The 14,323-nt window shown below is 34.8% G+C and overlaps 1 protein-coding gene across 1 annotated transcript; it reads left to right on the top strand.

Moving 5' to 3' along the window:
- The first annotated feature begins 5,170 nt into the window (after positions 1-5,170).
- LOC131955462 (toll-like receptor 4) lies at positions 5,171-6,946 on the top strand. Its single transcript, XM_059319599.1, has one exon. The coding sequence runs from the start codon at positions 5,171-5,173 to the stop codon at positions 6,944-6,946; it is 1,776 nt and encodes a 591-aa protein (XP_059175582.1).
- Positions 6,947-14,323: the final 7,377 nt, after the last annotated feature.

Raw genomic sequence — 14,323 nt, 5'->3', positions numbered from 1 at the left:
AAGTAAAGGCGGCTGGGCATAGTGCTGACCACACTATTTCTTCATATGCCGAGGTCACAGAAACAAGTGAACTCTACTTCACTTGCCCCATAGACCGTCAGGTTTGAAAGGGAAAATTTTCACTTGGTGTGCAATTCTTTTTTTTACGAGATTCTATTCTATTATAAAAAGTTTAAGTAATTAAAAATGGATAACAAATATTGTCTATGTCCTGAGTTGCCATCCCTCGTAATTTTATATTAGAATATTCGAGAAAGTTTAGGGGAGATCACTCCCGGTTTATTTATTTATTTGCTCCGTGAACTGTTCAGCTGCCGTCCAAAATCGTCAAGAACCCGTCAATTAGTGTCCACTATATCATCTCGTTTTTATTTGGTCTAGGGATGTGCCGCATGAATTTTCAGTCAACTAGATTTCCAGAGATTTTAACACATGTGATGGATGAGTCTAGCAGTTATTGTTCTATCCTACAGGTATAGAATAGCCTCATTGTCTACTTGTTTGCCGATAACGATTTGGGTGAAGTGTGGAGATTCATCCACGGAGTGATTTGGTCTCACGATAATGATGCAGGCGTTTTTTTTTGGCACATAAAATCTAAGAGAGGGTCCTCTAATAGCGCTTTGAGTATATTATTATCAACGTACAGTAACGAGTTCAATTTATATAGTTGTTATTTGATGATATGTTTTACTTACATGTTTAGCAATCTTTGCGTTTTTTTTCTTCTCGGTCATAACTAGTAATATAATCATTTTTTTTTTAAAATATATATTATGTTTGACAAAATCGTCTATGACGGTAAAAGTGTTAAACCACCATCTTGCCCTGCCTTTAACTCTACCATTTACCTGTATTCTTATTATTAAGTACCTGTTCTGCTTACCTGAAATCGTTGTAAAGTTGAGAGAAACTACTAATGTGATATAATTTAATATGATATAATTTAATATGTTATGTACGGAACATGCGAGTGCTATCAGCCGTGACAAAGCGCTAACGTTGTGTAGCATCATGTAACACCTGAGTGCCATTTAGAAAACCCCAGCTATTAAAGCATGATTCATTCATGAATCGGCGGTTCACACGCTCTGACTTTGTAAATATTCCTATTTAGACCTAGTAATCTATTGAGCAGATGAAGTAGAGCTCTTTTTTCTTATACCCGGCGTATGAAGTATTGTGTGGTCAGCTTTACATACAGCAGTCTTACCTTCCCCTGCGTAAGTCAGGTACACATCAATCAACAACTTATTACTAATCCATGTATTGCATTGTTCTTTCATTTCGATTAAGTCGACATCCGTAATTTTCATTGGACAAGGTAATAGGTAATGTATTAAAGGAGGCCTTTTCCCACGTTTTCTTTAACTTGCTTTAGCGTCTGTTTGTTTGTTTGTTTGTCTTTCAAACAAATCTTGCGATCAAAATTTCGGGCACTTCCCAGTTAGCTAGCGCGCTGAAATTTTCAGGGAAGCTTTGTTTCTGATGACAATACAATATTCAATTATTATTATTACTAAATTTATCAAATGAAACATTTTATTGATCATTTTAGACTCCTATTGATTTGTACAAAAAACGACATAACCTAGTAATTGTAATTTGATAAAAACAAGGTTCGGTACTTTCCTCTTCTGGCTTACTGAAAAACAAATGAAAAATCATGAAGAAGGGAGCACGCGATTGGCTGAGTAGTGGTCACGCGGTGTTTGTGTACAAACCTATGCAAATCTGACTGATCCGGAAGTAGAATGTTGATGTTCGATTTGCACGCGAGGGCAAAATGGTGAAAGAAACGGCAACACAGAAGAAACTTCGATTGGAAAAGGCACGCCAGAAGTATCAGGAGAAGTGCAATGCAGAATACAGATTGGAAAATCCTCCTAAACGACCAAAAATTATGGAAGAAGGTGAGTATCAGAAGAAGCTTGAAAAAGATCGAAACCGAAAATCTGCTGCTTTAGCGAAGGAGACAAAAATGAAAAACGTGGGGCGCCGTGATTTTCTTACAGTTTCTAATACTGTTGACACTCTACATGCTCCCTAATAAAACTCAATAGTATTATCTAATCAATAGTAATATAACTTTTACATCTTATATTAACAATGACCGATAAAAACTTTTACTTCGGCGCCCCACGTTTTTCATTTTTTGTCATAATGCTCACGCAGTTTGCGATCGCTTATAGTAGAGTGATCGTTTGCATTATTGTGATGTATAGCATTTATTTTCTACTCTTTAGTTCAATCAGAAAACGTGTTTTTTTTAAAAATGTTAATGATAGTTATTTTATGTGTATGCTTTAGAAGAAACTATCATTAGTATTACATTTGTGGGCCTCGACTATACAAAAGTCAGTGTATAACTTTACTATAAACGACTCATATTATGTATCCATTATACACATATAAGGGTGTGTCACCACTATACAATACACACGATTTGCTTCCCTATGCAATACACACAATATGTTTCTCTATACATGAAAAAGGATGAGTCTCCAATATACAAAAGTCAAATTGTAACCCCCTATACAAGAGTGAGGATGTCTCCACTATACAAGAGTCAATATCTGTCTCCATTATACATGACACATAATTTGTCTCCCAATGAATGACACAGTGTGTGCCTCCACAATACAAGATTTAATGTGTCTCCATTAAACTATACTCATGATTGTCTCCTTATACATGGCACATGATGTATCTCAAATATACAAAAGTCAAGATGTGTCTCCACTATACAAGAGTCAATGTGTATCTCCACTATACATAACTGTGATGACGCTAGTTTAAGTCAAGTAGATAAACAGACTATAGCTAGCTGGGTGGAGACCAATGGACGTACAGGAGCTGACCGGTCACGTGGGACGGTCAGCTGACCACTGAGGCGTGGGCTAGTAGTAGATTAGCACAGAAGGTGTTAGGAAGCGGTCAGAGACGGTCGAGAAATGTAGTTAGTTTGGAGTTGATAATTAGCTAGCGAGGAGAGCAGAATGTGTTAGGTTGTATTAGGGAGCAGACGTAGTTATGTAGAGAACAGTTATATAGTGTTAGGATTGGTCATGGGAGTGTGTAGTTAGTAGTAGTAGTAGTAAACAGTATACAGTAAAGAATGGATTAGTTAGGTTAGGTAGGAAGCTGATTATTAATTTTAATAAAGAACATTGTATTTTGAACTTGAACTCTCAAAATCTTTTCTGTCTCTTGTTGGTCTGTCTTGTATGGATATTTCATCATCAATTCATATACCTTCAAAACTGGGAGATTCCCACTTAAAAATCCCCACCTTCAAATAACACAGGATGTAGGTCTCCACTATACAAGAATCAGGGTGTGCCACATTATACATGACACATGATGTGTCTCCTTATACATGAAACAGGATGTGTACAACTTTCCCATGGCAAACACTATTCACAGTTATGATAATCTCCACCTTTTGAATAACCACGCCTGATTATTTTAGTAACTGACTGACATAAGGAAATTCCAATTATAATAACAAATTAACGTCCTTGAATACTTTACCAGAAGTATAGCACATCACGTAGTTAGGGGATTTTCTACAGTTACTTAGACACAGCATTTATAAATCTTGAAACGTACCTAAACCTAACGCTAAATCAAGCATTACCTGAAAGCTTTAAACTAAACTCATTAAACATAGCCTCTGTCTGAGAAGTAATAAAACTAGCCCTAAACCTGGATTTAACTTAAACATAGCTCTAAAGTTTAACTCATTAAATAAGCTTTAACTTGTTCTTATTCTCATTTTCATCATAAACAGAACAATTAGAAATGGGAAAACCCATGCCATGTAAAAGTGTACAGCAAATAAATAAGACCCGTACATCTATTTTCAAAATTATTTTTAAAAGTCGGTCGAGGCTAGCACACACACACACACACACATATATATATATATATATATATATATATATATATATATATATATATATATATATATATATATATATATATATATATATATATATATATATATATATAAATATATATATATATATATATATATATATATATATATATATATATATATATATATATATAAACAAGGACTTTCCCCGTGTCTTAAATCTCACAGCTACAAAATTAAGCAATGAAGTAACTTAAGTATCGCAGCATTACTTAGTGGATCAGTTTTTCTTCTTTTCTGACCGTCTTAAGTATTCATCGAAGGGGCAAATATTTTTTTAAACTGAAAAGATATTTTAAAATTCGATAAGGTCACTGAGCATGTAGGTTTACAAACTTGATGTTTCAGTTTGCTGAGCTGTAGTGTGCTATTCTGTGCATAGTTTTATCAAATAAAGATATGCGTTATAAGGTGGTTCAAAATTTGTAATGATAGACGCAACCACTAGTAAATAGAATTTAAAAAAAAAAAACATTGATGTTATATGTAGCTTGAATCAAAGATTTCTTGTCCTTAGCGTCGTGCTAAAACTAAACGGACTAGAACTACACTACAAAATATACAACACGACAAAATGGCGCTGTGGTAGACTTTCAAGGTCGTAATCTTGGCAGAGTTGACGTTTCCTGGTTTCCCAAAAATACGACCACCATTTTATTAGGCAACAACTTTTTGACCTCTGTTCCTGCGATCTTTGTCGACCTAGGTTACCTTCGTCGGCTCGACTTGTCTAGCAACATAATTGAAAGTCTAACTTTTTCTGGCCTAGAGAAATTAGAATATCTAAATTTAAATTACAATCCACTAATTATACACAACTTTTCTAAAGAAATATTCGCACCTCTAAAAAGCCTTTCCGTGTTGTCACTGGATCAAGATGGTTATTTTAACCTGCCGTCTTATCCAAATGATATTTTCTCAAGTTTGATTAAGCTAGACACATTAACCATTAGCTGTTTCGGTGGTGAATTATACTTTGGTGAAGAGTCGAAAAATTTGACATCATTTTCAACATTAATAATAAGAGGGCATTTAAATCGGATTACTAACTCAAGTTTCAAAAACATAAATCAGATTAAATATTTAGAAATCAACGGCATAACTTCCAAATTGTTGATTGATGAATCGCCTTTCGTGGGTTTAAATAATCTAAATAGTCTAAATTTTCAAAATGTTGGCGTGCAGCTAAAAAGTGTACTTTTTATGTTAAAAGACTTGGTTAATATAACGATGGATACGATTATTCTGAATACTATCCGCATGGTTCAAGGTGATTCTTACAACACTCTTATCACGGGAGATGCCATCCTTACACGCAAGTCTACAAAATACTTAAGGCAAATATGCGTGGCACATGTTTCAATGCAGAGATGTTTAATTTTTGTCATTATGGACGGCGCCTTATCAAGCCCATTATGGGACCGGTGCTTGAAAAGTATTAATTTGAATAAAAACCAAATCTATGGTACCAAGCCGATTGTGTATCAATTACTTAACATGAAACATATAGAGACCATCATGATAGAATTTTACAATACATTTGAACCAAAAACCAAATCAGTCATGGAAATTGAAAATATTGATCAATGTAAAAGTGGTAAAGGAACAAGGAGTAAAAACTCTTACAGTGTTGGGAGTAGTATGCTCTCACAACGAGGTACTAAGTTCGTTGAGAAGGGTATCATTATCTACATGTCAAGCTCGCTACGTTATTTAGATTTTAAAAGATTGTTCTCGTCGCTTTCTTTTGATCTTCCAATTACTATTGTGGGAGCTAACAATTTATGTTCTATAGATATTTCCGAATCTTCTGGAGAGATCTATACAAGCACAGTGAAAGGTTTGGATAATTTAAAAATACTTATATTATCTGGCAACCATATTAACGTTTTAAGCTATTCCTTTTTTGACACGATGCCAGGTCTAGAAGCGTTGGACTTGTCTAGAAATCAGTTACCAAATGATTTTATGTCAAACTTCGGAGACAGGCTGTTTCAAAAACTCACAAACCTTCAACAACTTGAACTGTCGTTCAACTCTTTAAACTCATTGAGCTCAAAGACGTTTTTGTATAATAGAAATCTAAAAGAGTTGTTTCTTGCTGGGAATAGATTTCGACAAATTCCGTTCAACCTACAATACACCCCAAACTTGAGGGTTTTGGATCTGAGGTTCAACGACCTGATCACTCTTACAGCTGATGTGAGATACAGTTTAGAAAAGCTGGCTACAGACAACAAGGGGTTTAATTTGTATTTAGAAGGGAACATTTTATCCTGTGGCTGCCATGACATCCAATTCCTTCTGTGGATGAAGCTGACAATTGTAAATATGGATCTGGATAGAAACTATTCTTGTATTGACACTGACGGGGTTTCTAGATATACAGAAATCATAACAGATCTTGGAGCATATTGGCGACAATGTACGGGAGAGTCTTTTCTTTGGTTTTCTATTATAATGTTCTGTTTAATGTTCATTGGGTTTTTGCTGTGTTTTTTTGTTACCAAATATAAAACGTACATCATTTCTGGACTGCTGAATTCGTTTAGTGAAACCTTTCTAAAGAAACCTTCCAACTACGAGATTGGTGTCTTCATTGGTTATGCTGATAGAGATTACCAGTTCGCTTGTCATGACCTCATGCAGTTTATCGAGGACACGCTGGGGTTAACGACCTTTATTCGTGACCGTGACCTCTCACCTTCAACTGACCTGGCCTCTGCCACTGTGCAGGCTATTGACAGAAGTTGGCGCGTTCTTCTGGTTGTCAACGAAACGTTTTTGTCACGTGACCGCTGGTTCTTGTTCATCTGTAGAGCAGCCACATCTGCTTTGACGTCTGCTAACCCTAAAAGGATTGTCGTTCTTGTTGAGCACCAGTTACGTCACCGTCTGCCAGCCGAACTGTCGAGAGTTGTTTTGGAGGATAACATTGTTGTTTCCAGAGGAAATTTATTAGACTATGAGCTGAAGGAAAATCTAAGAACAAGATTGGTAGAGTAGAACCACTTAACACAAGTTTAAATAATGTTTGCTGTATATTTCTTTGGCTGGGCAGTTCAAATCTTTCATTAAAAATAGCATCAAATTAAAACTGAATTTCATTGTACCAACAAAAAAATAATTAATTATAAACATGTTAGATGTATGGCTATTACATTAGAATGAACTAATCTATAACTGTAATAATAGTCGTTTTGTTTATTCAATTAAAAAAAAACAATGGTGTATTATTTATTTTTAATGTACGTTAAATAAATTTAAATAAAAATAGCTGTTATTTACTTTCATTTTTTTTCGATTTTATGAATATTATCTTTCTGCTATACACACCTATATATATATATATATATATATATATATATATATATATATATATATATATATATATATATATATATATAAATTTAAATATATATTTATATATATATATATATCTATTATTTATTTAAACATGCACTGATACTTTAAAATAACATGCCGTAAATTTGATACTGAAAGTGTATGACCTATTAGTGGATGATATGAATGTATGACTCGTAAAACACATGGTTACGACTGACAGTGCATCAATACAGTGTTTATTCAACCGTTTCACAAACAATCTACTGCATTCATGTTCATACTTTGAATTCCCCTAAGATTTAACCAGGGCGGCAGGTATTATAGTTATGTAAACTTCTTGGTAAATAGGCATGTGAAAATGGTGGTTGGGTGACATCGTTAAGGATGTTTTCAAAAGCTTTTTTTTTTGTTGCCTTTAGTCCATATTAGTCAATGTTGAAGCTAGATGGTTCGGGGGAGGTGGTGAAGGGCCCTATGGACAGCACCCAACGGACTAGAAAAATATTGAAAACACAGTTGCATTTTTAAAAAACCTTGTCCAAACGAATTTTTGAAATGTTTCTACATCGAAATTTTGTCGCAAAAATAAATATTGTTAAAGGATAAAGACTGATAAGAAGCGTCCCGACATTTTCCAAATTGTGAAGGGGCGGGGCCGTTTTTTATAATTGTGAATAACATTAAATCTATGGATATTTGAGGTGTAAATGTGATGGTTCTCTCTGACAATATTCACAACAAGTGAGATCTTAAGCAATTTATAATTTAAACACCAAGATGAACACAATTTTAAAGGTAACAATGTTTTTTTTAAACTTGTTTTCATTGACCATTGATGTCTGCTATCATTTCATTCAAAATTGTTTTTCTTCAAATTTTAATAGTTGATATTTTTTTATTGCTTGATTTTTTCTGGTGCTATTTTGTTATGTTTTTTTTTGGTTTGCATGTGGGTGTTATATCTATATGCAACAGTACGTTTGAACTTGAAATGATTAAACTCACTGAAATGTTCCACAACATAAGAAACGCCTTTAAATATCACATAACAGGTCCAGTTTTCAATGCTATCTTTGTCTCCGGTGCAATATTTTCATAACCAGTTTTAACAGTCTGTTTTACATAGTAAGCTCCCTTTTATATCTGAAAAATCGAGCAATAGGAAGGGTCGTGTGACCTTCTTAGGTCTTTTATTTATTTATATTATTTAGTCTCCTGAGTAATGTGGTTGACCTTGGGAGAGTTGTTAGTTCACCGGTTCTCATCGGTCAACTGAACTCCGTCACGTCCTGTGAATGGATTGTTTAATCCCCAGCAGACCCTCGACCAATGATCTTGCGACCGTGAGGATCCTTAACAGATCCTCAACCAATAGTCGTAGGACTTTTGAGTGATCTCCCCTAATACAGAGCTGTATTTAATCTCGTGCAGTTCAAGTCGTCTAAAGGCAGCTAGATTGACCTTTGGACTAGGAGAGAGATGTGCCGTATGTTTTGTGCGCCATTTTCAGTTGTGCAGTTTGTGGCATATTTTATCACCTTATATAAGGTATTGTGTGACCATTTGTAGTATTACTTATATTTTTGTTCTGGTGTATAGTTGAACCCTTTGTCACATCGGTGATAGGTTGACCTTTTTTGGGTTTCTGTTGTTGTAGAGGCAATATGTCTCTTATTAATATTTGTGGTATTTATCATGCCATTCAGTTGTGTCAAGTTATGTTCTTTAATGGTGTTTAATATACTAAGCCACAGCTATATATAGTGATATATAGTGTTTTTCTTTAACTGTAAGTTGGAGTTTTGAGTTTATTTATTGTACTCTTAAAGTCTGTACATTTTGTACAAACCCAGTGTCGTAGTCTTGTACACTTATTAAAAGGGTATTGACAGTTTTAAGTCGTGTTGAGTCTCTTCAATGTGTCGTGTTTTACCCCTAGAAATCAATAACGAGCTCACGTCAAGTTGTTGGGATTTCATTAGTGTGACTTCTGTCAGTGCCATCCCAAACGAACCCGGGGTGTCCGCTCCCTCCGCGGCTGTCGGAGAGTGGTCATAACAGTCGCAACCCACGATTTCTAGTCGATTTTTTGAGAAGCACAATTTTGTGAACATTGAGTTGTCGTTCATAACAGTCGTGCACTCAAATGAGAAGTTAGCTCTTCCCTTCCCGGTATCTACGTGTCATAAGAAGCATTACTTGGCGTCCAACCATAAGTATTTTTTTGGGGCGATAGGGGGTGAAAGGGGGAGGGAAAATTCACACAAGAAACAAAGAAGGAAGAAGATAAGTTAACCATACGACAGAAAAATTTATTTCGAAAATATTTAAAATTTTATACATTAAAATTTAACACTTGTTACTACACCACAATCTTTACTGCAGGCAACTGAAAGAGATACAAACACTACTGTAGGCAAGTGAAAGAGATACAAACACTACTGCAGGCAACTGAAAGAGATACAAACACTACTGCAGGCAACTGAAAGAGATACAAACACTACTGCAGGCAACTGAAAGAGATACAAACACTACTGCAGGCAAGTGAAAGAGATACAAACACTACTGCAGGCAAGTGAAAGAGACACAAACACTACTGTAGGCAAGTGAAAGAGATACAAACACTACTGCGGGCAAGTGAAAGAGATACAAACACTACTGCAGGCAACTGAAAGAGAAACCTTCCCTTCCCCACTGAATAAAAAACTTCTCCCATCCCCAATGTCACACATCGTCACAAAAAGCAAGACCCCACATTCAAAAAGACTTCACACCTCGGACAACATGTTTTTGTCTTTTAAACAGATTGATTTCAGCTTGGTATATGTCTGACCATATTATACTTTCATATGCTGATGTCAAAGAAAAAGGTGAGCTCTCCTCACATGTTTATATGTGTGTGTATATTTGTGTATGGGTGAATGTATAGTGTTAACAGCAGTAATTTGACCTCGGGCGTAGGGTGTTCGCTATAGACAGCAGCGATAAAAGTCTCGCAATTGGTTGAAAGGCAAATGCAAATATTTAAAAAAATTGATGTTATTAAAAATATATGGTTGTAAAAAACAACTGTTTGTTTTCTGTCTGTCTTTACTTAAAAAATAGATATGTTTGATGTTTTATTTTTGTATTTTCTGTTACTAAATATCAATCTTCAAAAACCATAAAAACAATTTTGTTGTTTAAATTTATTCACTGAATTTTAAACTAAGGTCTTTTCTAGGCCATGTGTTTTAAACAATGAACAATTTTATTTTTTAAAAATTCATTAAAAAAGTTTTGATACTTAATGACCAAAAGGTTTGGTTTATTGGTAATCGAACACGTATTTTCATAAGAGCAAAGCAATGTGGTGTCTTATGAAATTCAGAACTTTGACTTCCATTATTTGTTGCTTGCATGGTGTTAATACCGTCATTGTAAATTTAGCCGTGAATTACGGGAAAAAAGACTCATGTGTTCAACTTAACTAATCCCTGTTATGGTTGCCACACCATATAAATTCACAATGACGAAGACAAACCTGTACCTTTTGTTGGTAACTGAGTATTTAACAAATAGTGTTGCCTTTCGAAATGGCGAAAGCGTGCTTTCATTATACATTCTCAGTTTGTTCTTAGTCGCATTAATATCTGTCCTGAATTCTGGATGTTCTATACGAGGATGACATTCACAAATTATCCCGAGTTAATGCTGCACCCATTAGTGCCATTACGGCGTTCGGGCAAGTGTCTTTCGAGAAAGCTTCCAGCATACAGTATTCTGAAATCTCTTTCCATAGCCTCCACAATTCAACACATTTCTGCACAGGTTTTTAACGTCAACTGAGTGTGCACCAATTACAACTTCTAGTATCATTTTCAGTTATTCTTTGCATTATTTTAGCTCTTGACAATGAGTTTGATATTTATTTGCAAAAAATTGCAAGTTTCGGCAGTTTGCTCAAAGTAGTTACATGGTCTTTAATTTTCTCATCCGCTTCCTTATTCCTCTGTTAATAATGAATCTTCTGATGTTTAACTTGTATCCGTAACTAAAAGGTTTACTAAAACCTGTCATGATATCTTTTACTTTTTGATCTTCTGGCTAATTCATGGGAGTGAATATCGTCAACCCATTAAGACATAAAGTATGTAGAAACAATTCTCTTACATGTAGAAACAATTCCCTATTTTCTTCCTTGAGACGCGGTTAAACCCCGTCTGCTGAAGTAGAGTGTAGGTGGCGGTTTCAACACGTCTCAGTTCCGCAATCAGCAATAGATTTTGTACAATAATACTTTAAAAAATACTTAGCCTTGACGACTATCACTCAGTAATGTAGACTACAAGCTGACACCATGTAACATTACTTAACTCGTTGTACGTAGAACACAACAATAGACGCCACCAAGTTTACTTAAACATTTCAAGTATGTAAAGTCTCTGACAAGAGGTCTGATCACAAGGTCTCGTTCATAGTAACGTCGGGATGTAAAAACACAGCTTATAAACTAGGCCAACACAGACACTACATTTTCAATGGCAATCACTACGAAATATATAGGCCTATATGTAATAAAAGGTACGAAACAATAATAAACAAAACATAGTATAATAATTTTCTTAACATAGAAATTATAATATTGAATATTGCATTATCTAAATAACAAGACGGGAAGAATAGGTAAACCTCGTCAGAAATTGCATTATATGGACAAGTATGTAACCTATTTTTATTTAAACTATTTAAGGATATAATGTTTTCGATACGGCATTTTATACCGCATACTATTTGTTATTCAATATGGCATTCTAACAGACATCAAATAGGCCTACACTATCCTTGTCGACTTTACTGTTGTCAGATTTTTAGACCGAGCCATCGTAAAGCTAGTCATTGTTACATATGTAGTCTACCCTATAGACTTTGTTCATCACAACCTATGTAAACAAACGTGTGGCAACGCTTGGCTGCGTCCACCAACGTTTGGTCCTGTGACGCAATAAGAATACATTTTGTCTGTCAGGGTCAGCCCCATAGAGCACTAAAGCACAGTGGGTGACTTCAACATGTTTCCCCACTGAGGAAGTTATACATATATATATATATATATATATATATATATATATATATATATATATATATATATATATATATATATATATATATATATATATATATATGTATATATAAATATATATATTTATATATATATATATATAATATTCAGGAAGTAAAATTTCTTTTTGTACCGTTGAAGTCTTCAATGGAAAGGGGGGGGGTGCTTAAGGTAGGGTTAAGCGAAATAAGAACGGGAAAAACCTCCTGGAACGATTGCATTAATTGGTGTCTGAATTCCCCCCCCCCCCCCCCCCCCCATACCCCAGTCTTACCTCCACTCTTCCGTATGTATGACCTAAATGTTCAGTCACTATAACAGCTGCAACGGTGCGAGATAACGGAACACCTGTCGCAGAGAAGAATTGAATCGTTGCTGAGTGCACAAGTAACAAGGTAAGTCGTGTTGATTACCTTTTTTCTATTCATGCAATGCAATATTCTAAGTTGAAGAATTCTATTTTACTTTAGATTTCACATGTTACATAAACGTTTGAGTTTATTGTTGTTTTATGTTAACTTCAGAATGTTTTATTTCTGAATATGTCACTCTATTACATTTTTGCAGGTAGATGTTTATGTTTCTCTCTTTTAGAATGTGGGCAGTCTAACGTTATTCTTGGCATAACGGATTTCGATTATAGGCCTGTATGTAGGTTTTATAATACATTTAAAACATTTACGCATGTGTTTATTATTATAAGAATCTCTAAATGTATAATAGCTTTATCTGCATAGTAATAATAAAATTACAAACTCCTGTTTGTTTGGTATTTACTCTTTATATGACAGCAAAACATAAAATTTACGAATTATTTTACCATTATATGCGTGATTATATTTCGATTCCGATCAAATATTGTCGTTGCTACATTCATATGTGCAAATCATGATTTTTGTTCTGTAATTTATTTCTTGATATTCCAATATAAAAAATAATCATTTCTTTTTATCGGCTCGTTTGTATACATTTAAGGGAGTGTATTATGTACTAATAGTAACCGACATTTTAATTAATCAGTTATTATTACGGTTACGGACCGAATATACACTTTTTAGCTTTTGCCCTTGGAAAATATAGTTACAAATTGTATGATTTGTTATCTATAAAAATAAATTTTAAACGTGCATTACTAAAGCATAATAGGATTGACTTTCTATAGTGAATTTTATATACATCAAATTATCGTTCGACCAGATGGAATTCTAACACAAAGATAGCTATGTGTACTTATCTTTAATTTTTATGAGACAATTAATTTTCTTAGACTATGCAAATCAAACTCAAACTGAGTAAGATTGACAAATGAAATCAGGTGTCTCCCAATGTTTTCTCCATACACCTGCTCTCTTGTTGTTATCTTCCAATTACGACGGTGTAGCACAGTCAAACAGTGTTGCTTCCAGACTTTTTTCTCCAGGGGGGGGGGGGGGGGGCACTTGAAAATTTGGGGGGGGGGGGGGGAGGGGGCGGTAGATTTTCTTCGGTGGGGGGGGGGGGGCGGACACTGTTCAAAGTATATATTTTCTATATAAATTATTGTCACAGACTGTATAATTATGTATCTTTATTATATTGTGTTTTGCATGAATGAAGAGTACCTGGCTAGCGGAAGGACTGTCTGAGCGATCGTCATGTGTTTTTACGTGTTTTTGGGTGAGATCGCTCATTGACGTAAGGGGAGAGAAAGTGGTGAATAAAAGAGGGAGCGAAAGGTGAACGGGTGTTGTGTGCTAGGACTTGGGACTGGAACGATGGCAGTGAATGTAAGATGTCTCCATGACTTGGAGTTGTGATTATTATTTGTACCTATATCAGTTGATCTTCAAATATGGATGTACCACGGATTTATCTGTACATAGTGTAAATAAAGTTGTCATTTCAAGTTGCCACTGTTGCTCGTGTTCCTGTATGAAAGCTAACCCACAACAACA

This window comes from Physella acuta, unplaced genomic scaffold, assembly GCF_028476545.2.
Source record: "Physella acuta isolate Inbredline_101_S28 unplaced genomic scaffold, ASM2847654v3 ptg001067l, whole genome shotgun sequence".
NCBI lineage: Eukaryota > Metazoa > Mollusca > Gastropoda > Physidae > Physella > Physella acuta.
The sequence above is the reverse complement of the archived record's forward strand: the minus strand, read 5'-3'. Positions and strand labels throughout refer to the sequence as shown.

Excerpts from the sequence above, each read along its gene's own strand:
- LOC131955462 (XM_059319599.1), top strand. The coding sequence starts at position 5,171 with ATGGATACGATTATTCTGAATACTATCCGCATGGTTCAAGGTGATTCT.